Here is a 20277-nt window from a genome sequence, read left to right on the forward strand (position 1 = left end):
ATACATATATTTGGGTAAATATTAAATGAACCAATTATTCCCAGTTTTTCATGGGGGGAATAATTTTCATGTTTTAAGTTTACTTTTTTTTTTCAACGTTTATTTATTTTTGGGACAGAGAGAGACAGAGCATGAACGGGGGAGGGGCAGAGAGAGAGGGAGACACAGAATCGGAAACAGGCTCCAGGCTCTGAGCCATCAGCCCAGATCCTGACTCGGGGCTCGAACTCACGGACCGCGAGATCATGACCTGGCTGAAGTTGGACGCTTAACCGACTACGCCACCCAGGCGCCCCTTAAGTTTACTTTTAAAGTAGAAGAGGTTAGGGGCACCTGGCTGGCTCAGTTGGTAGGGCATGTGCCTCTTGATCTCGGGGTCGTAAGTTCCAGCCCCACATTGGGTTTGGAAATTACTTGAAAATAAAATCTTAAAAATAAATAAAATAGAAGAGGTTAATTTCATCTGTCTAGTTTTTGTTTGGTAGAATCTACTTTGTGACATAATCCAAAGATACTTGGAGGTGGTTTTAAAAAGTAAGATTTTGCGGGGAGCCTGGCTGGCTCAGTTAGTGGAGCGTGTGACTCTTGATCTAGGGGTCCTGAGATCGAGTCACACTTTGGTATAGAGATTACTTACAAATAAAATATCTTTCAAAAAATATGAATATTTAATGATATCCTTGCTGATATGTTCAGGGGTGAAATATATCGATGTCTACAATTTTGAAATGTATCAAAACAGAAGACATATTGGTGAACAGACAGATGCTTATGTAATAGAGCAAATATAGGGAATTGTTCATTGTAAAATCTAGAAAGTGGGCATGTGGGTGTTCATTTCACTTTCAACTTTTTCTAAATGTTTGAAATTTTTCACAAGTCGGAAAAAGTGATTTGCTTAAGCAGAGGTACATTCAATGTTGGATCTTGTAAGGCATAAATAGACATAAGTCTTTCTTCTGTTTGCAGAACTCTGGGGAATCTGAATAGTTCCCGGGGTACACTCTGAACTGGCACGCAAAGGTTCTTTTGGTAGAAAACAATTTTATTAACATACCTGGGCAATTTACCAAATACAAGTTACAGAGCGCAAAACATGTAATTACTGCGCTGAAAATATGACCCAGTCATTTACGCAGATTTCAGAAGAGATGCGCACAAAAGAGATAAAAGGAATGGTTTTGTGGTTGTAACGTCATTTTGGTCTTTGCTGAAGTGTTTTCTGACTGCAAACGTGGTACACTAGTCTATTTCAGTATTCCTCAGTAGAAGAATATAATAAGCAAATGTATGCCCTCTCCCATTCCTTAGAAACACATGATTCTACAGCAGGGGTGGAAGCGGTTACGGAGGCAGTGTGTGTGGTGGACAGGCGCTGCGGTCACGGTGCTTGGGTCTGGATCCTACCTAGACTGGCACCGGGATGTGGATAACCCTCTCTCCATCATAGAGCTGTTGTGCCATAAAGTGGAACAGCAGCAGCTGACCTATTATTATCACCTGACATATCATAATTATGACTTGACATAATGAAAGAAGCCGGACCGGTTGTTTCAAAGTCTTTTCCATCTGGAATTCCGCGGTGAAACAAATACCCCAGCTCGCATCAGCACCGCTTTTAAACACCCGCGATCACTTGCGAACCTCATACCTGAATCCTCGCAAACCCCTCGGCACCTAGTAAACTGGCCATCCTGCGCATGTGCGGGGGTGCTCGCTAGCCCCGCCCCTCTGTGGTGCATGGTCTGTTCCATTCCTGAGGGATGTTGACGGTGCGGAAAACTTGGAAGCCTAGGACACGGAAGTACAGGTGCGTGAGTAGTATTTCCAGCCTCTCAGTGCAAGAGTGGTCACTTGTGGTTATTATATGTTTACCCCGACGCCTGCGACGGGCTTGTGAAAGTTTGCAGCGGCTGCGCCGTGCCTCCCCCCCCCCCCTCACCTGGGCACGTTAGGGCTGGCCGGCGGGACGGCCAGGTACGGAAGCCTAGAGGGCCCCGCCCACCCCGAGGGGCCCCGCCCCGCCTCCCTGAGACCCGCAGATTTCCCACCCCGCGGCGACGCCTGGCTGCTCCTCCCCGTCTCCGCCCCGCCGGCCGCGGCCGCGGGGGACGTCAGCGCTGCCAGCGTGGAAACCGCGGCGCGGCGCGGGAGGCGGAAGTAGCTCCCGGACCGCGGGGCCTTTATCGGGCTCCGCCGGCCGCCTCAGCCATGGACGCGTCCCTGGAGAAGGTCTGTACTCGGGCTGGGGGGCGGCCCGAGGCCTCCGCCTCCGAGGCGACTGTTTCCCCGTCGCGAGCTGCCATTGTGACCGGGGAGGGGCCTGGGGGCTAACTGGCCCTGACCGAGGGGGCCTGGCCGCGAGGGCGTCCGGCCGGGCGCTCGCCGCTGAGGCCTGGTCACGTCACGGGGCCGGGAATCCTTCGGGTGCCCGTGGGCCGAGAGGGACTGGGCCGGTTCTGCCGGGAGCCCATTGCGGGGGCCGCGGGGCCGACCTTGAAGCCTGCCCGAGCTCGGCTCACCCTTTCGGCTGACGGAGCTAACGACTTGCGGCCCCAGAAGAGCCTGGACAGCAGCCCCGGTTGTTTCAGAGCCGACTGCAAGCCTGTGGGTTTCCTGTGGTCTCCAAGTTAGGGCGGGGGGGGGGGGGGGGGATTGTTGAAGCAGTGGGTTTTCCAACTTCAGCGTGACTAGGAATCACCTGGGGCCCTTGGTAAACACCCACATTTTCGGCCCTCGGGTGGGGAACCTCGTGGGGGCGGGACGGGGATCTGCTTGTTTAACAAGTTCTCCCACGTGATTCTGGTGCTGTAGTTTGTGAAGACCCCTGAGGTCAGGAAGGGGTGGGCCTTCTGAGGATCGTGAATTGCTTTGGGGGATTGCTGCTCTTCCGCAACTTGTGACTCCCCCCTTTTCGTGCCCGGGGGAGACGCTCGCGTCGATCTGAAATCCACTGGTAGCAGCCCTTTCCTCTAGTTTGTCTTGGGGAAGCAGCAGCGTGATGATGCACCTGGCCGATTGCTCTGGCAAGGGAAATGGATTCTAATTGTCCCGGATTTAGGGCCTGTAAATGAGAACCAGTGCTTGGATCCCTCTTTGGATACCTATCTGCAGAACCTGACATTTTGCCCGCCCTCAAAGTCCTTCTCCCTCTCCAAGCTTGGGAGTCTGCCTGTGCAGACCCAATTTTTTTTTTGCACATGTAGAATTCTGGAGCAATGCTAGGGTTTTAAGACTGCTTTGTTTTAATTTTGAACCGGTAGCAATAACACATGGTCATTTTTCAGTGCGGCAGTCCCTGTAGATTTGTTCTCTTGTCACTGGAAAGTTGAAGGGATGATGGTGTCTTCATGGGCACACAGCAACGACACCCCGGGTCATTTCTCATAAATTGGGCGGAAGGCAGTCAAGAAGAGAAAAAGATTGTATGTGTTGAGCGTTACATGTTTATTGGGGAGGAATGAAGTCTTTCGAGGCTTTTGATTAGTACAGTGTCTACCTTGTGGTACTGCGAGTTCCAGGCCAGATCAGTGATTCTCAAGCACGGTGCAGTTTTGCTCCCCAGGGGACATTTGGCAGCTTGTCTGGAGTCGTTTCTGATTGTCACAACTAGTGGGTAGGCAGGTGCGACTGGTGCCTACTGGGTAGAGGCCAGGGACGCTGCTAGACATCCTGGAGTGCACAGGACAGCCTCCACGGCAGAGAATTCTCTGCTTTAAATGTTAGTAGTGCTGAGCCTGAGAATTCCTGCTCTAGATCATATGTGTGACACCCATAGCTGAATATAAAACGATGCTAAGATTATCTCTTCAGTGTTGTTTCCTGTCCAGTTTCATAAGACAGGATGGCTCTGTGTCTTTTCAGTTAGAAACCTAGAAACTGGAGTGATCCTTCCTCCAAGAATAGTTTTTTATGGGCAAATCTGCAAAAAAGAGTGGGTCGGAATCCTGCTTGAAATACTACTTTTCTGGCATTTGATTAGTAGATTACACTGGTTTCTCCCTGTAAACATTAATGGCTGATAAAAGGCCTTAATCTCTCCAAATGAAGATCGGAAAAGGTACTGCAACTCCAGAGTGCTTAAGGCTGGAGCATTCGCAAAAATGGCAGTGATCTTTGAGGAATTCAGAATGTGTGGGCCGGAAGTTTCTGCCTGCCTTAGGCCAGTATGGAAATTCTGAATGTAAGCGTTTCAGAACTAGGACTATGTCTTATTTTTATGTTCCCTGAAGCAGTGGAGGGCCTCATACGTAATGAACAATTTCTGTTCGTGCTAAGAGAGCAGAAAAGAAAAAGAATTCCTATAGTATGAATGTTGAGGATTTTATGTTGAGGAAAACAGTTTGAATCAAAGTAGAAACATTGAATTGCATCCATTATTCCTGTTTCTTTGAGGACTAGACTATTTTGGGTGAAATTCTACGTTGCTAATATAAAAATGAGAACTCTTTGAGCAGTTCTGAATGATCCCATTTAAACCGATCCTTGCATAATTTATACTGGCTACAGAAACCACAACGTTATTTGATTCCCATTCTCTCATTTCAAGTAATCGCTCTCTCTAGAATGTAGTGTGCTATCATCATTTAGGAGAATCAGACACTGCATTCCCTTTGGTCCAGGTATGATTCTGTACGCTTGCTTTTTCTTTAGATAATATGTAGATGGGAGACCTGCGACAACAGGGCTGTGTTCTTGCTTGCTTTTCTCTCTCGGTACTGTCTGTTGTCTCTGAAATTAGTGAGGTCTCAAGAAACCAGATAGGTCAGTTGAAGGGGCAAGGAGTTTAAACTGGAAGAGTAGGTAGGGGAGCCTCAGCCCCCCCAATACCATATGTCCAGCTCATAAGGAACAAGGCCCTTTGCATAGTCGCACAGAGTTTACTTCGGTTAATAGTCAAGTTTAAAAAAAAAAAAAAATGCGACAGGAAGGAATTATTCTGATGCTTTAGGTCTTATTAAGTTAACACACCTACATACATTTTTTAAGCAAAAACTTGCTACTTTTAACTTGTCCCACAGCCTGGACCTTTTTCTGTTGCTTGGAAAAGCTCATTCTTCCTGGGTATTATGTTTAGACAAAGTGTGCTGCGTTTTATTTGCGTTTACTTTAATTCCCACCTTGAGTAAACTGAAAGCAGGGTGTCTCAAACTCAGCACTACTAGCATTCTGGGCTCATTCTCTGTTGTGAGAGGCTGTCCTGTAGAATGTTTATTTTGACAGCATCCCTGGCCTCTACCAGTAGCACGTCCCACAGTGTGGCAGCCAAAGTCTCCAGATGAAGCAGTTGTTCCCTGGGGGTTGGGGGAACTGCCTCTGGTTGAGAACCACTGACTTGAAGAGTCTGGAGCTGTATGTCCAGTACGGTAGCCACTAGTCACGTTGGCCTACTTAAACTTAAATTTAGATTAATTAAAATAAAATAAAAGCTAAAATTCAGTTGCTCAGTCGGCACATTTGAAGTGCTCAGTCACAGTGTGGCTTGTGGCTGCACTACCTACTGTCGATGTAGAACATTTCTGTGACCACAGACCGTTGTGATGGACAGCGCTCTAGAGAGGGGCTCGTTTGCTTGTCGTAGGTCTAATGCTTGTCTCTAAAAGAGGCAACTTTGACCCTGGGTCTGATCTAAATAATTAAAAACCCAGCCCATTATTTTTTCTTGTACTCATTCTGAGCAAAAGTCGCCCCCTCCCCCTTGGACCTGATTTTGGAAAATTCTTTCATCGTACTGTTTGTAAGTTTACAAGGAGCAGCAGGAGCATGACTGGAACATTCCTGGTTATTAGTGACAAATACTACCAGAATCTCTATTCTGTTTTTTATTTTAAAATCTCACTAAGGAATCCCTGTTAGCCGCGTTTGAAATGGCTATTTTCTGTGGTCTGATTTTGTAGATCTTAAATAGAAAAGGCGACAGGAGAGGAGGATAGCCTGTAATTTTAGTACTCATTTAAAGCTGATCCCTGTATCATCATCATGTGAGGGTTTTGCATACAGGTGCATGATGGCTAAAGTGGTAACTGATTATCAAATGTTGGGTGTCAGGGAAAACGTGGTACAGAGTTCCTGATCCTAAAAATTTACGGTCCCGGTGATTTTTGATTTATCCAGGATAGGGGAGGTAGTCAGTGCAGAGCTGTAGAGGGTCCCCATTCCAGTGTGGGCTCCACCATATCTAGGATGATGAGTTATAATTATAGATAGGAGTTGCTTGAGTTTAATGTCAGCTGTTTTTACTAAAGCAGTAACGTGGTTTGATTTATAATTTTTATTGAAGGCCAACTATGGTCAGAGCCCAGTGCTGAGAGAAACACAAGGTAAATAAGACACGATCCTCGCAGGAGGTTATGTTCTGGTAGGGGCATACATGTTTACACAAGTCCTTGTATAACAAGACTTGTGTTGTTAAAAAGGGGTTAAAAAGTATCAAGGAAAAAGTGGGGAATGCATGAAGTGGAGTGACCAGGAAAGATTTCTGTGGAAGAGATTCTTTAGGTAGAATAATTAGTTCAGAATCCTGGCTTTTCTAGAGTGTTTTAAAAATGTAAATAAAATGTGGATGCTTACTTTATTATATGATTGTGCCTCATATTACTCCTGGTAGAACATAAATTAAGGGAAAGGAAATCTGCTTCATATTTTGAAGTTAGACATCAAAAATACGCTTCCAATCACTTTGAAAATGTCCACAATCTGAAATCGCTCTTTTCTAAGCAATATTCAAAATTAAAATATTATTTTTAATTTATTGTTTAATTTTTGTTCTCGCAGTCGTTTTTGCTTTCTTAAATGTTAAGTATTTAGTTGCCTTAAAGTTGGATAGTCCTTGAGGTCTAGCCTGGGATCCCATCCACATTCTATTTCTGTGGAAAATGCATTCTGAGTTTCAAATGACTGAGGGAGGAGTATGCTTTTCCAACATAATCTTCTTCCTATATGCAGAAAGCAGAAACAGCAAAATAAAGCCTTCACTTTAAAATGCAACTCCATGACACCTGAACATTTAGCTACAGTGAGCTTCTCAGGATCCTAGTGAGACCGGACATTATATTAGGTGCAGTCCTATGAAATGTAATTTTGTACATTAAAAACAGTTGAGGAGTGACTGGGTGGCTCAGTCAGGTCATGACCTCATGGTTCATGAGATCAAGCCCCAAGTTCGGCTCTGCACTGGCAGAGTTAGGATTCTTTCTCTCCCCCTCTCCCTACCCCTCCCCTGCTTGTGCTCTCTCTCACTCAAACTAAATAAATAAACATTAAAAAAAAAAAAAAAAAAAAGACAGGGGCACCTGGGTGGCTCATTTAGTTAAGCATCTGACTTGAGCTCAGGTCATGATCTCACAGTTGGTGAGTTTGAGTCTTGCGTCAGGTGAGCTCATGCCCTGCTTAGGGTGAGCCCCACTTTGGGTGAGCCCCCTCTTCTCTCTCTCCCCCTCTCTCCCCCTCTCTCCCCCATCTCTTCCTCTCTCTTTCTCTTTTTTCTCTCCCTCCCTCCCTCTCCCCCTTCCTCCCTCCCTCTCCCTCCCTCCCTCCCTCCCTCTCCCTCCCTCCCTCCCTCCCTCTCTCTCCCTCCCTCCCTCCCTCTCTCTCCCTCCCTCCCTCCCTCTCTCTCCCTCCCTCCCTCCCTCCCTCTCCCTCCCTCCCTCCCTCTCTCTCCCTCCCTCCCTCTTTCTCCCTCCCTCCTTCTCCCTCTTTCCCTCCCTCTTTATCTCTGCCCTCATGGGATTCTCTCTCTCTCTCCCCCCAATCCTTGCTCACTTGCACCCTCTCTCAAATAAATTAAATTAATATATTTAAAAAACTGTTGAATGTTGGCAGTTTCACACAGTTCAACCTGGAAAGTCCAAAGACACATAGATACAAAGGCTTCAGAATTGATAGGTTCCTTAAGAAGATAAGGCCAGCAACATTAATTCTACAAACTTCCAATTCAGTGTAGGACAGAGTGACACTGATGAGGATAATGGGTACCTTTATCTTTCTGATTCCGTCCCCAACAAGTCCTAGGAAAGACTCCCAATAAGAAGCATATCTCAGTGAAAGATTTACATTTTCCAGTGACTATAGCATGCTTTTCCTTAAGCAGTTTTCTTGTGTTCTAGAATAAGTGTGTGATTCCAGATAAACTAGTAAACGTTACAGAAATAGAGCTTGGCTGGTATGCGTGTTCTTCCATCTGTATAGTTGTTAGGAAGTATTTATTCATGATACAAAGTCTGAGTGAATTGATTCTTCAGAGTAGCGGTCTCTGGGAATACAGTTTTTGAAACTTAGACTTGGATCCCTAGCATTCCCGACATAGATCTTCAGGCGAGTGATCTGAATGCTCTGTTTTTGTTTTTGTGTTTTAACCCTCATATTGCATACTTCTGTGACAGGTTTGATCTGAAGTTACTAAGGCTGCCTCCTTGTCTCCACCAGGTTTTTACCTCTTGGTCGTGTATTTTTGCCCCTTCTTCTTCCCATATGTTCTTTTCTGCTTCTCTTCTTGATGAATTGGTAAGATTAAGTATTAATGCCCTATGCAATATTTGCATGTCCTTCTTCAACCAGGAATATTATGCTACTTCATGAGCCAGTAATTACAGTGTATCTTCATGTTCTCCCACACACACTCAAGCAGAGAGTCCGAGATAGTTAAAAATAAGATTTTCCAGGGGTATCCAGTTCTTAGAAGACAGACGGTAGTGCCTAGTTCTTAATGAAAAGCTTTTCTTTAAAAATCAGGCACCAGCATTTACAGATGTAGAAATTGAGATTACAAAAAGGTAAGCCAGGTTTGCGGGGCACTCTATCAACTTCCCAGAAGTTCCCTGTCATTTTCTCTTGACATTGACCTGAGAGGAGCAGGTGCTGCTGTGTTCTGGGTGCTTCTCAGAGATGTGTTGCATTTGGGGTACTTGAGGAACTGGTGCTGGGTAGCAGGCACTGTTTCTGTTTTCACCGGGGAGGAAAATCAGTGATTTCGAGAGAGTTGGCAGTTGCACGATTATCACTCTCTGGGATTAACATTGTTTAGGAAGATGTGGAAGGCCACAGTAGTTGGTATGTAAGAAACACAGCATTTTGAAGGTTTCTCTGATCGCTGTGATCTGTTGGAGAAACGTGGTGATTTTTATGTCTAACGCGTGTGTTGTAAATCAGCATTTGACGACGCCACAGTCTTCTGTCCAATATGAGCAGCTGGTGCTCTCGTGTGCCTCAGTTTTTCTTTGTTAATAACTCTGATTATGAATGTTCCTCTCCTGAAAAAATTATTGAAACTACAGTATCGTTTACTTGTATTGATGAATGTTGTGCTGTATACGTTTTAAAATATGTTAGACTGCCTTTTTCCCTCTTTATGGGGGCTGCTCTGTGTTTCCCAAATAGCAGTTATTTATATGCCATATTTGAATTTTGCCACTGCACTATACCACTCGCACTATTAATTTGCTTACTGTTTAAGTTGAGTTTAGGGGCTCCTGGGTGGCTCACTCGGTTAAGCGCCCGACTTCGGCTCAGGGCATGATCTCACGGCTCATGGGTTCAAGCCCCACATTGGACTCTGTGCTGACAGCTCAGAGCCTGGAGCCTGTTTCAGATTCTGTGTCTCCCTCTCTCTGACCCTCCCCCGTTCATGCTCTGTCTCTCTCTGTCTCAAAAATAAATAAACGTTAAAAAATAAATATGGGGCGCCTGGGTGGCTTGGTCGGTTAAGCGTCCGACTTTGGCTCAGGTCATGATCTCACGGTCCGTGGGTTCGAGCCCCGCGTCGGGCTCTGTGCTGACAGCTCAGAGCCTGGAGCCTGTTTCGGATTCTGTGTCTCCCTCTCTCTCTGCCCCTCCCCTGTTCATGCTCTGTCTCTCTCTGTCTCAAAAATAAATAAACGTTAAAAAAAAAAATTAAAAAAAAATAAATAAATAAGTTGAGTTTAAATCCACTCACCCACCTTTTTTTAAATTGAAGGATGGTTTATATGCAGTAAAATTACCCACTTTAATGCTACAGTTTGAGTTTTGGCAGTTATACACCGAGATAGAACCATCAGCATCATCAAGATACAGGACATTTGCATCTCCCTGAGAAGTTCCCTTGTGCCTCTTTACAGTGGATCCCAGATCTGTTTTTTGTTCGCATAATCTGTCCCCACTTTATTTTTAACTTAGATTTTGCTAAGCAGTGGGGTCTATGAATTCAGTTTGAGGTCTTATTTTTCCCCGAATTCACATGAAAATAAAGATATAATTTTGGTGTCACACTTGGTTCAACTAAAGGAAGTGTATACAAGAGCTTATTTAAGCATGCTTGAAAGCTGAGAACATTAAAAAAATTTTTTTAAGTCTATTTATTTATTTTGAGAGAGACATGAGTAGGGGATGGGGCAGAGAGAGAGGGAGAGAGAGAGAATCCCAAGCCGGCTCTGCACTGCCAGCTCAGAGCCCAGTGCGGGGCTCAAACTCACTAAACTGTGAGATCATGACCTGGACCAAAACCAAGAGTCGGAAGCTTAACCAGCTGAGCCACCCAAGAACCCTGAAAGCTGAGAACATTTTAAAAGTGACTGTAGAGCAGTAGTTCCCAAATTTTATGCCCTAAGATTATTATTTTTCTACTGCAGTTTCTACTTTCGAAAGGTTGTTATAAACAACTTTATAGTAAGTAATCTTTATTAACAAACGATTGTTTATCTGATTGTTTATAATTGCCAACATCCATACAGCACGTTGCATCCTGCAGGTGGGGTGTCAAATCAGTGTCTCAGGTCATGACCACAAGTTGTTGAACAATGAAACCGAACAAAGTGATAAATAGAATGTATTCGAAATAAGGGTAGGAATAGTACCAGTGCTACTTCATACTGAGTTGATAGAATTCTAGCCAAAAGCAAAAACAAGTGATTTTTTTTCATTAATCCGTGCAGCCCTATTCCAGATGAATTTAGAATTTCCTACCAGCTTTTTGAAAACTCAAGAATTACTCCCCGACTTCCTTTACTAGTTTTATCTTGCATTTGACTCTTGACGTTTTTCCTTTAACGTTTAAGTTGTGAGAGCTTCAATTGGCGATATTTGTGAACATTACAAGTGTGTTATTTCTTCTTCTGATAGTGACAGGATATTTTAATACTTCACACTGACTGAAAGTGATGAAAATCACCTAGTATGAAAATGGCTCTCAAAAATGCTTCTAAAATGAGGAACGGTGGGTCCCGTTTTACACAATGAGCTGTTTCAGTTCCATGACAATCACCATACAAACAATTGAGTGGTTCTTCTTAGGAGCCTTGAAATTGCATTAAGCCCTACCACGCATCTATGTTCGATATAATTGAAGCAAAAATAATGAACCCACTTCATTACACAGCAGAATCAGCCGTAGCAGAAATGTAATTCATAAATGTACAGGCTACTGACTAGCAGTCTAATAGCTGTCTCTGAATCCTCAGTGATGAGTATTTAGGTTTCATGATTAGGTATGCACGCTCTGTAAATGCTTCGTTGCTCTGTTTTGGTTTGCTTTTTTAATAGTAGGACTGCTGCGAGCGTCTAAGGCTGAGCGACCCAGAGTGAGAGGAGACTGTACGAGTCCAAGCTCAGATGTCTGAGTTGGCCACCACTCCCTTTCCTAGAAAAGCATTTTTTTTTTTTTTTTTTTACATTTATATTTGGGAGACAGTGAGACAAAGTGAGAGAGGGAGACGCAGCATCCAAAGCAGGCTCCAGGCTCTGAGCCGTCAGTACAGAACCCGACACGGGGCTGGAACCCACAGACCGTGAGATCATGACCTGAGCCGAAGTTGGACACTCAACCGACTGAGCCACCCAGGCGTCCCTGGAAAAGCATCTTAAAACACTACATTCATATGTGTTGTTACCTGGACTGTCTCTTAAGGTCAGAAGGAAAGACAATGGAAAGGAAGCAGACTAAAGACCCCTGGTCTCCAAAGGGGGATGATTGGAATCTCTTGGTGATTTTATTAACAGAGGGACCTTTTTCCAGTTGTTTCTGGAAACAACTTCTGGGAAAAGATTTTTCGTCAAGTCACTTGACCCAACATTTAAATGAGGGAGAATGTATTCAGGTGTGTTTAGAGGCAGGCAAAGAAACCTGTTGTCCCAATACCTGCACTTCAGGGGCACTACTTGCAAATTATATGTTGTCTTTGATTTTACATTATAACTCAAACAGCCATGGCCACAAACATTTGCGTGGGCTCCACTATGTGGAGCGATGGTGTGAGCGTTTTGGTGAACGTTTTAGTGAAGGCCTGGTTTGCCCGGACTGTCTCAGCTCATCATACTTGTTGTCATGGCTTAATTGCTAATAGTGCTTCCTTTCACTCTTGAAAATGCCCTGGTTTGGATGCTGAGTTTTGGGTCATGTCGTTGAGACTGTGAAATCTTACCAATAGGGAGAGCCTTCTGATAGACTTTTTATCTAGGTGAAAACATTAATCACACAAGGATCATCTTTAAGATGCCTTAAGAGGCCTTAGCTCTAATTATGACTTTTGAGTTCAAGGCTTTCTCCAAGTGTGAGTTGGTTTGTTTACTTATTTGATAAAATTGAGAGGTAGCATTGCCTAGTGGTTAAGAGCGCTGGTTCTGGGATAGTACAGGCCCTAAAGCATATGATCTGTGCCTTTGGGTTAGTCAAGAAGTGATGCATTTAGAGTGGTAAGTTAGCATAATGCCTGGAATATAGTAAGCAGTCTGTTAACTGTAATTATTAAGGATCACAGATCTTATTGAGCCCTTTTTCTGTGCTAGACCCTGTGCTTGGGGCTAAGGAATTAAAAAAAAAAAAAAAAAAAAGGACATTCTTCCTAGGAACTTTACACAGAATGCTGTCTTTTCCCTCTCTCCAGATCCTGAAACAATCTCCATCCAGATGCCACATAATAAATATTTTTATACAACTCAGTGTTTCTCTCACGTAGGTTTGTGTCTGTCTGATGCCTTGCTGTTGTTTATTAACATTTACCACCCAACTGCCGCGTCTGGCACTGTAATAGGTCTTGAGGGTGTGAAATGTTAGTAAGATAACCATGGCTGCTCTCACTAGAAGCATATGGAGGCATGGTTTTTAGTTTTAAGGGACCAGTGAACAAATACATGTTTTTCTCAGAGCATTCCTTGCCTGACAGAGCGTAATATTATCCTGCATCTGGCTAACATTTTGTGTTTTGGATTATCTAGTTAACACAATAAGCACATGAGGGTTTGTGGAATTGGGGTCACATATTCACATTTAATTTACTGGAGCATTACTATGTTTTTGACCCACCCACTTCTCGCCACCTCCTCCACCCCCACTTTCACTTCCTAAAAGAGAGGAGAAGCCAGAACAATTTAAATGTAAGCCATGCCTCAAGGGAATTAAGAGCAAAAATGAACTATTGGGACCTCATCAAGGTAGAAAGCTTCTGCACTGCAAAGGAAACAACAAAACTAAAAGGCAACGGACCGAATGGGAAAAGATATTTGTAAGTGACATATTGGATAAAGGGCTAGTATCCAAAAATCTATAAAGAGCTCACCAAACTCCACACCCGAAAAACAAGTAATCCAGTGAAGAAATGGGCAGAAAACATGAATAGACACCTTGCCAAAGAAGACATCTAGATGGCCAACAGACACATGAAAAGATGCTCAACATCGCTCCTCATCAGGGAACTACAAATCAAAACCACACTGAGATAACCACCTCACACCTGTCAGAGTGGCTAAAATGAACAAATCGGGACTATAGATGCTGGCGAGGGTGTGGAGAAACAGGAACCCTCTTGCACTGTTGGTGGCAATGCAAACTGGTACAGCCGCTCTGGAAAACAGCATGGAGATTCCTCAAAAAATTAAAAATACAACTACCCTACGACCCAGCAATGGCACTACTAGGAATTTTCCAAGGGATACAGGAGTGCTGATGCATAGGGGCACAGGCGCCCCAATGTTTATAGCAGCACTTTCAACAACAGCCAAATTATGGAAAGAGCCTAAATGTCCCATCGATTGACGAATGGATACAGAAGATGTGGTTTATATATTCAATGGAATACTACTTGGCAATGAGAAAGAATGCAATCCTGCCATTTGCAGCAACATAGATGGAACTGGAGGGTATTATGCTGAGTGAAATAAGCCAGGCAGAGAAAGACAGATACCATATGTTTTCACTCATAAGTAGATCTGGAGAAACTTAACAGAAGACCAAGGGGGAGGGGAAGTTACAGAGAGGGTAGGAAACAAACCATAAGAGACTCTTAAATACTGAGAACAAACTGAGGGATGATGGGGGTGAGGGAAAGGGGAAAGTGGGTGATGCGCATCGGGGAGGGCACCTGTTGGGATGAGCCCTGGGCGTTGTATGGAAACCAATAACAAGAAATTATATTAAAATAAATAAATAAATGCAAGCCATTCCTCTCAATGAGCATGTGCTCTGTGCAGAGAAAGACTCACATGGGAGAGCGTGAAGCTGCATTTCCCCCCACCTTTCACTGTGTAAACATCTCACTATCACATGTGACTTCTGTGTTTAAAATAAATATTGTTCATAAGTAGTGAATTCTAAACGAAGTCAACTATTTTGTCTACTCTTAACTGAAAAATGTGTTCCAATCCTATAGGAACATTAGCTGTGTTGACCTTAGAACCTGTATGTTGATGTCCTTTATGCTGTGGCTTCCTAAGGGGTTTCAGAGGTAACATGGCAGTCCGAGAATGAAGCTGACTGGAGACCTTTTGTCCTACAAAAGCAATCAAAATTAGTAAGAGTCTGAATCACTGCCTTCAGGAAGCTTATCATCTAATTGGAGAAAATATCTGTACTGGAAGGATCATCTCTAAAACAAGTCGCAGTAGAGGATGTAAGGAATCATAAGCAGCAATTGCATGTTAGAATGGCCCCAGTTTCAAGGGTTGTGTTCCACTGTCCCCATAAATAAATACAGTTGTGTTTGTCAAGCAACAGGTTCAGATTATTTGGCCTAGAAAAAATGGGATTGATATCTTTTTTTTTTTTTTTTTTAAGAAAGCATGCACAAGCAGGGGAGGAGGCAAAGGGAGGAAGAGAGAGAATCCCAAGCAGCCTCCATGCTCAGCATGGACTCTGATGTGGGGCTCAGTCCCATGACCCTGGGATTGACCTGAGCAGAAATCAAGAGTCAGACACTCAATTGACTGAGCCACCCAGGTGCCCCGTATTGATATCTCTAAAGAGAATATGAGAGAGTGAAATGGCTTTATCCATAAAAGTTTCTTGGAAGTACTGAATTGTGATTTAATAGCTGGAGAGAGAAAAGGCAGAAAGGCATTTCAGACATGGCAAGTGTTAAAAGCATGAAACATCGAGGTGTGGTTGATCAAGCAAAACTGTTTGTCTTTTCCTTTGGCCAAATGATTGGGGACACACTGGAGTGTCACAGGAGGTGAGAATAATAAGGAACGTGGCCGTAGACTGAGGAGTTAAGAAATTCTCTAGACCATTATCTGTTCCTCGTATCCCACTCATGATCATTAACTGAGAACACTGAGACCATTTTAGATGGCATTCTAACCCATCTCATGGTTACATTTAAATTGTGGAGTTGATTGTAAGCACCATTTTTAGAATGATTTTTCTGTCTTGTGTAAAAATCATATTGGACATGGCTACATGCTTATTTTTGTAATCCCTTTTGGGAGTCACTGTGATGTAATAGAAAAGGAGCCAGGAAACCCGGGGTCTGGCACCACTCCACCATCTGTTAGCTCTGTGACCTTAGGCCACTCGCTTCACCTCTCTCAGTCTTAGTCCTCACTTATAAAATGGCAGACCGGGGGCGTCTGGGTGGCGCAGTCGGTTAAGCGTCCGACTTCAGCCAGGTCACGATCTCGCGCTCCGTGAGTTCGAGCCCCGCGTCAGGCTCTGGGCTGATGGCTCGGAGCCTGTTTCCGATTCTGTGTCTCCCTCTCTCTCTGCCCCTCCCCCGTTCATGCTCTGTCTCTCTCTGTCCCAAAAATAAACGTTGAAAAAAAAAAATTTTTTTTTTAAATAAAATGGCAGACCGGACCTTTACATGTTATACTTTCTTTGCTTTCTTTTCATTAATTTTCTTCTTATTGTTATGAAACGGATCTGATCTCCTTAATGGAGGGTTGGGAGCTGAAAGCCCCACCTGCCTACCCATCCGCACTTTTCCAGAGTTCTTCCCAAGAGTCCTAAGACTCAGAAGAACACGAGTGGAGAATCCCTGGACCACATCCCTAAGGTCTCTTCTAGAATGAACATTTTCTATACTTACATTGATAGACTGAGTATAATTTCTTTTTTTAAATATATTTTTTAATGTTTATTTTGAGAGACAGAGCATGAGTGGGGGAGGGGCAGAGAGAGGAGACACAGAATCCGAGGCAGGCTCCAGGCTCTGAGCTGTCAGCACAGAGCCCAATGTGGGGCTCGAACCCACAGACTGCGAGGTCATGACCTGAGCTGAAGTCAGACGCTCAACCAACTGAGCCACCCGGGTGCCCCTGAGTAGAATTTCTTAAAAACAATTTTGAGGAGATACTGCAATACTAACTGTAATACAACCTATTGTACATTTACTCCATATAATATTAGGTGCAGTAGGAAATATGAAGAGAACAGAGCATAAATACACTTGACATACACTTGAGTAAGAGGGGAACAGAAGAGAGCCTCTGTAACTGTTTATAACCCAACTCATATAGACATTCAAGACAACGAATTTGTCTGCTTTAAGATTGCTAGGGAGATTAAGAAAAAAGAAAAGAAAATGAGTCGGTGTGTTTAATTTTGTAAGATTTAAGAAATTTTTTATTGGGGCACCTGGGTGGCGCAGTCGGTTAAGCGTCCGACTTCAGCCAGGTCACGATCTCGCGGTCCGTGAGTTCGAGCCCCGCATCAGGCTCTGGGCTGATGGCTCGGAGCCTGGAGCCTGTTTCCGATTCTGTGTCTCCCTCTTTCTCTGCCCCTCCTCCGTTCATGCTCGGTCTCTCTCTGTCCCCAAAATAAATAAAAACGTTGAAGAAAAAAAAAAATTAAAAAGAAATTTTTTATTTAGAGGTGCCTAGGTCACTCAGTTGGTTGAGCGTCCAGCTTCGGCTCAGGGCATGATCTCACGGCTCGTGGGTTCAAGCCCCACATTGGACTCTGTGCTGACAGCTCGGAGCCTGGAGCCTGCTTCAGATTCTGTGTTTTCCTCTCGGTCTCTGCCCCTGACCTCATGTTCTGTCTCTGTCTCTCTCAAAACTAAACCTTAAAAAAATTAAAAAGTATTTTTAAATTTATTTTTTGAATGTGAGATAGTAGGACACTTGGTAATAAATCCAAAAAGAACATAAAGGGGCACCCTACTGTTGATTTTGGCTCAGGTCATGATCCCATGAACCCATGAGATGATCTCACAGGTTCGTGGGATCAAGCCCCCCATTGAGCTCTACACTGACAGTGTGGAGCCTGCTTGGGATTCTCTCTCTGCCTCTCTCCCTGCCTCCCTCCCTCTCTCTCTCTCTCTCTCTCTCTCTCTCTCTCTCTCTCTCTGTCAAAATAAATGAACATTAAAAAAATTTTATTTCAAAAAATCAAAAGGAAATGAGCTGAAAAGACTCCTGATACGATGATGGCTGTCCTTCCAGAAGCTCCCTTCTCTGGAGGCAGTCACTATGACCAGCTGGGTAAGCTTCCAGAGTGTATGGAATCACTCCCAGATTTCTGAGAGTATTTATTTCCTGTGGCTACTCTGACAAATTAGCACAAACCGGGTGGCTTAGGACAACAGAAATGTATTTTCCCACAGTCCTGGAGGCCAGAAGTTTGAAAGCTGTATCACTGGGCTGAAATCAAGGTGTTGGCAAGGGCTGCACTCCCTCCAGAGGTTCTTGGGGAGAGTCCCTCCCCTTCTTGAGCCAGTATGTTGCCAGCCAGCCCTGATTCCTTGGTTTGTGGCCCCATCACTCCAATTTTTGAGGCCAGCACCTCAAATACCCCTCTGCTCTGTCTTCGTGCATGCGTGCGTGCATGCGTGCCTGTGTGTGTTATGTAGTCTCCCTTTACTTCTCTCGCCTGCGTTTGTGTGACTGCATTTAGAGCTCACCTGGACAAATACTGGGTAATCTTACTCTCTCAAGATCCTCAACTTAATCACTTCTGTAAAGACTCTGCCACATAAGGTAACATTCACAAGTCCCGGGGATTACAATGTGAATATCTTCGGGGGGGGGGGGGGGGCATTTTTCAGCCTACTACAACAGTAAAACAAGTAGCATACTGTACAGACTTTTCTGGACCTCGCTTCTAAGTGTAAAACTGGAATAACCTAACGTTAATTCACTACCAGTTAAGTGATTGTAATCCATAGAGTGGAATATGGTGTTATTACTAGGAATGAGGTGGATATACTACTGATACGGAACCATATTCACTGTAAAGTAAAAGCAAGTTGCAGCAATACATATGAGTTAGGTGAGAACTTGGAAAGATACATGTCAAACTTGAGTGGCATGCCTTAGGGAGTGGACTTTTTAATGTTATGTTTGTACTTTGGAATTTATTTTTTTTAAGATTTGTTTTATTTATTTGGGGGGGGGGCAGAGTGAGAGGATCCCAAGCAGGGCTAGAACCCATGAACTGTGAGATCATGACCTGAGCCAAAATCAAGAGTCGGATGCTTCACCGACTGAGCCACCCAGGCGCCCCGTACTTTGGAATTTTGTAATCGCATGTACTTTACAGTAAATCTGTGTGTTTTATATTAAATCCAGAAGAAAATGGACTTGAATTTAATTTTTCTGCACGGATTATGTTGCAGAAATAATACAGGATTATCCCGGTTTTAACCTTTTTTTGACTTCGCCAGATAGCAGACCCTACACTGGCTGAGATGGGGAAGAACTTGAAGGAGGCCATGAAGATGTTGGAGCACAGTCAGAGGTGAGCGTGGGGTGTCAGTGACCCTAGGAAACGTGCTCAGCCTGTTGTGAAGCTGGTGGCACTGGTTTCCTGCCGGTAAAAACTCCTCACCTGACTGGAAAGACGGTGTTCGTCTTGGGTAGAAGGTACTTTGTAATGAAAGGATTTTGAAATTGAGGGGCAGGACTTAGCATTTTCAGTTCTGCCTCTTAAGAGTTTCATTTACTTAATATATTGATTTGAATCTATAAATACTTTTTACTGTATATTTATATCCTAGAGGGCATCGGCTAACCAAGAAATGGGTTAAAAAGTGTCATTTTTTTTCATGTTCTTTTCCTGAGATTCGGCCTGTACCCCCAACTGGGGGCTAGGGTGATAGGGGTAGGAGAAGAGATGTGTTAAGTGTGTTTCAAATCCTGTATCAGTTACCAGGAGGTTACAGGCAGCATTGTCACCTGTTGGCCTGTTCAGATGTTAGCAATTTGGTGACATCGTTTTTTATTTCCTTTAAATTAGAAGAACAGAGGAGGAAAATGGAAAGAAGCTGGTATCAGGGGATATTCCGGGGCCACTCCAAGGCAGGTAGGTGGCAGTGAAGGTGCCTACTTTTAGTTAGGGTATGTGTTTTCTTTAAACCAAGATTTTACAAACCATTGTTGGTTTATAATTTTAGTTGTGATAAGCACAGAGCAAATTGAGCGTCCTGTGCAGTGTAACACCAGGAAAACAGACTGCCGTTGGTTGGTTGGTGAGAAATCTACTTGCTTCTTCCCCTTTCCCATTCAGGATCTAATTTAATTTAATTTCCCATTCAGAATTAACAACCTCATGACTCAAAAGTGAATGCACAAGTTTGTAACTATAACTCGACTATCATACTTAGTTCCTCCTTGAAACCCATGATCTATTCAGTAGACTGAGCTTTGTGGTGAGAGATACTTTAATTTGATAAGATTTATTATTTGTATAATAAAGTAAAATGAAAATGTCAACTTTGATCATTTGTTGGCAGAGTGATTTCTTTTTTTGGCAACTAAAGCCAATCTGTCAAGCGTGTGTGGTTTAAGCTAGCAGGGAAAATAACAGGAAAAATAAGTAGCCGTGTAACTAGAATTTTCACAGGATGTTAGCACTCAGTGTGGACTTAAAGTCCCAGCCCCGCTTCCCTCAAATAAGCTTGTTTCTTCTGTTGTTTTATAACCAGGAAACTGCACAAAGGTAAACAGTACAACTCCCTTAAATTGTCCTTTGACCTGAGTATGAATATATACGAGGTTGCAAAAGGAAAGTTTGGAGGAAAGACACAATGTGTCATTAGGTGTCATATCTGACACACCCAGGTACTAATATTTTGAGACAGGCGCTCCTGTGGG

General features: G+C 43.8%; 1 protein-coding gene across 7 annotated transcripts in view; it reads left to right on the plus strand.

Moving 5' to 3' along the window:
* PDXDC1 (pyridoxal dependent decarboxylase domain containing 1) overlaps positions 1-20277 on the plus strand; it is a 107554-nt gene that overhangs the window by 52715 nt on the left and 34562 nt on the right. Inside the window, exons 1-3 of one of the 7 annotated variants that reach the window (XM_047838703.1) lie at positions 1740-1810; positions 18849-18922; positions 19421-19486. In XM_047838703.1, coding sequence (XP_047694659.1) covers positions 18873-18922; positions 19421-19486 — 116 coding nt within the window. In that variant the 5' untranslated portion in view covers positions 1740-1810; positions 18849-18872. Of the gene's footprint in view, positions 1-1739; positions 1811-2040; positions 2233-2433; positions 2608-18848; positions 18923-19420; positions 19487-20277 lie in introns of those variants that run through there. The other 6 variants (XM_047838704.1, XM_047838702.1, XM_047838706.1 and 3 more) reach the window with 6 other exon arrangements.

The sequence above is a fragment of the Prionailurus viverrinus genome, chromosome E3 (assembly GCF_022837055.1).
Source record: "Prionailurus viverrinus isolate Anna chromosome E3, UM_Priviv_1.0, whole genome shotgun sequence".
NCBI classification, from domain to species: Eukaryota; Metazoa; Chordata; class Mammalia; order Carnivora; family Felidae; genus Prionailurus; species Prionailurus viverrinus.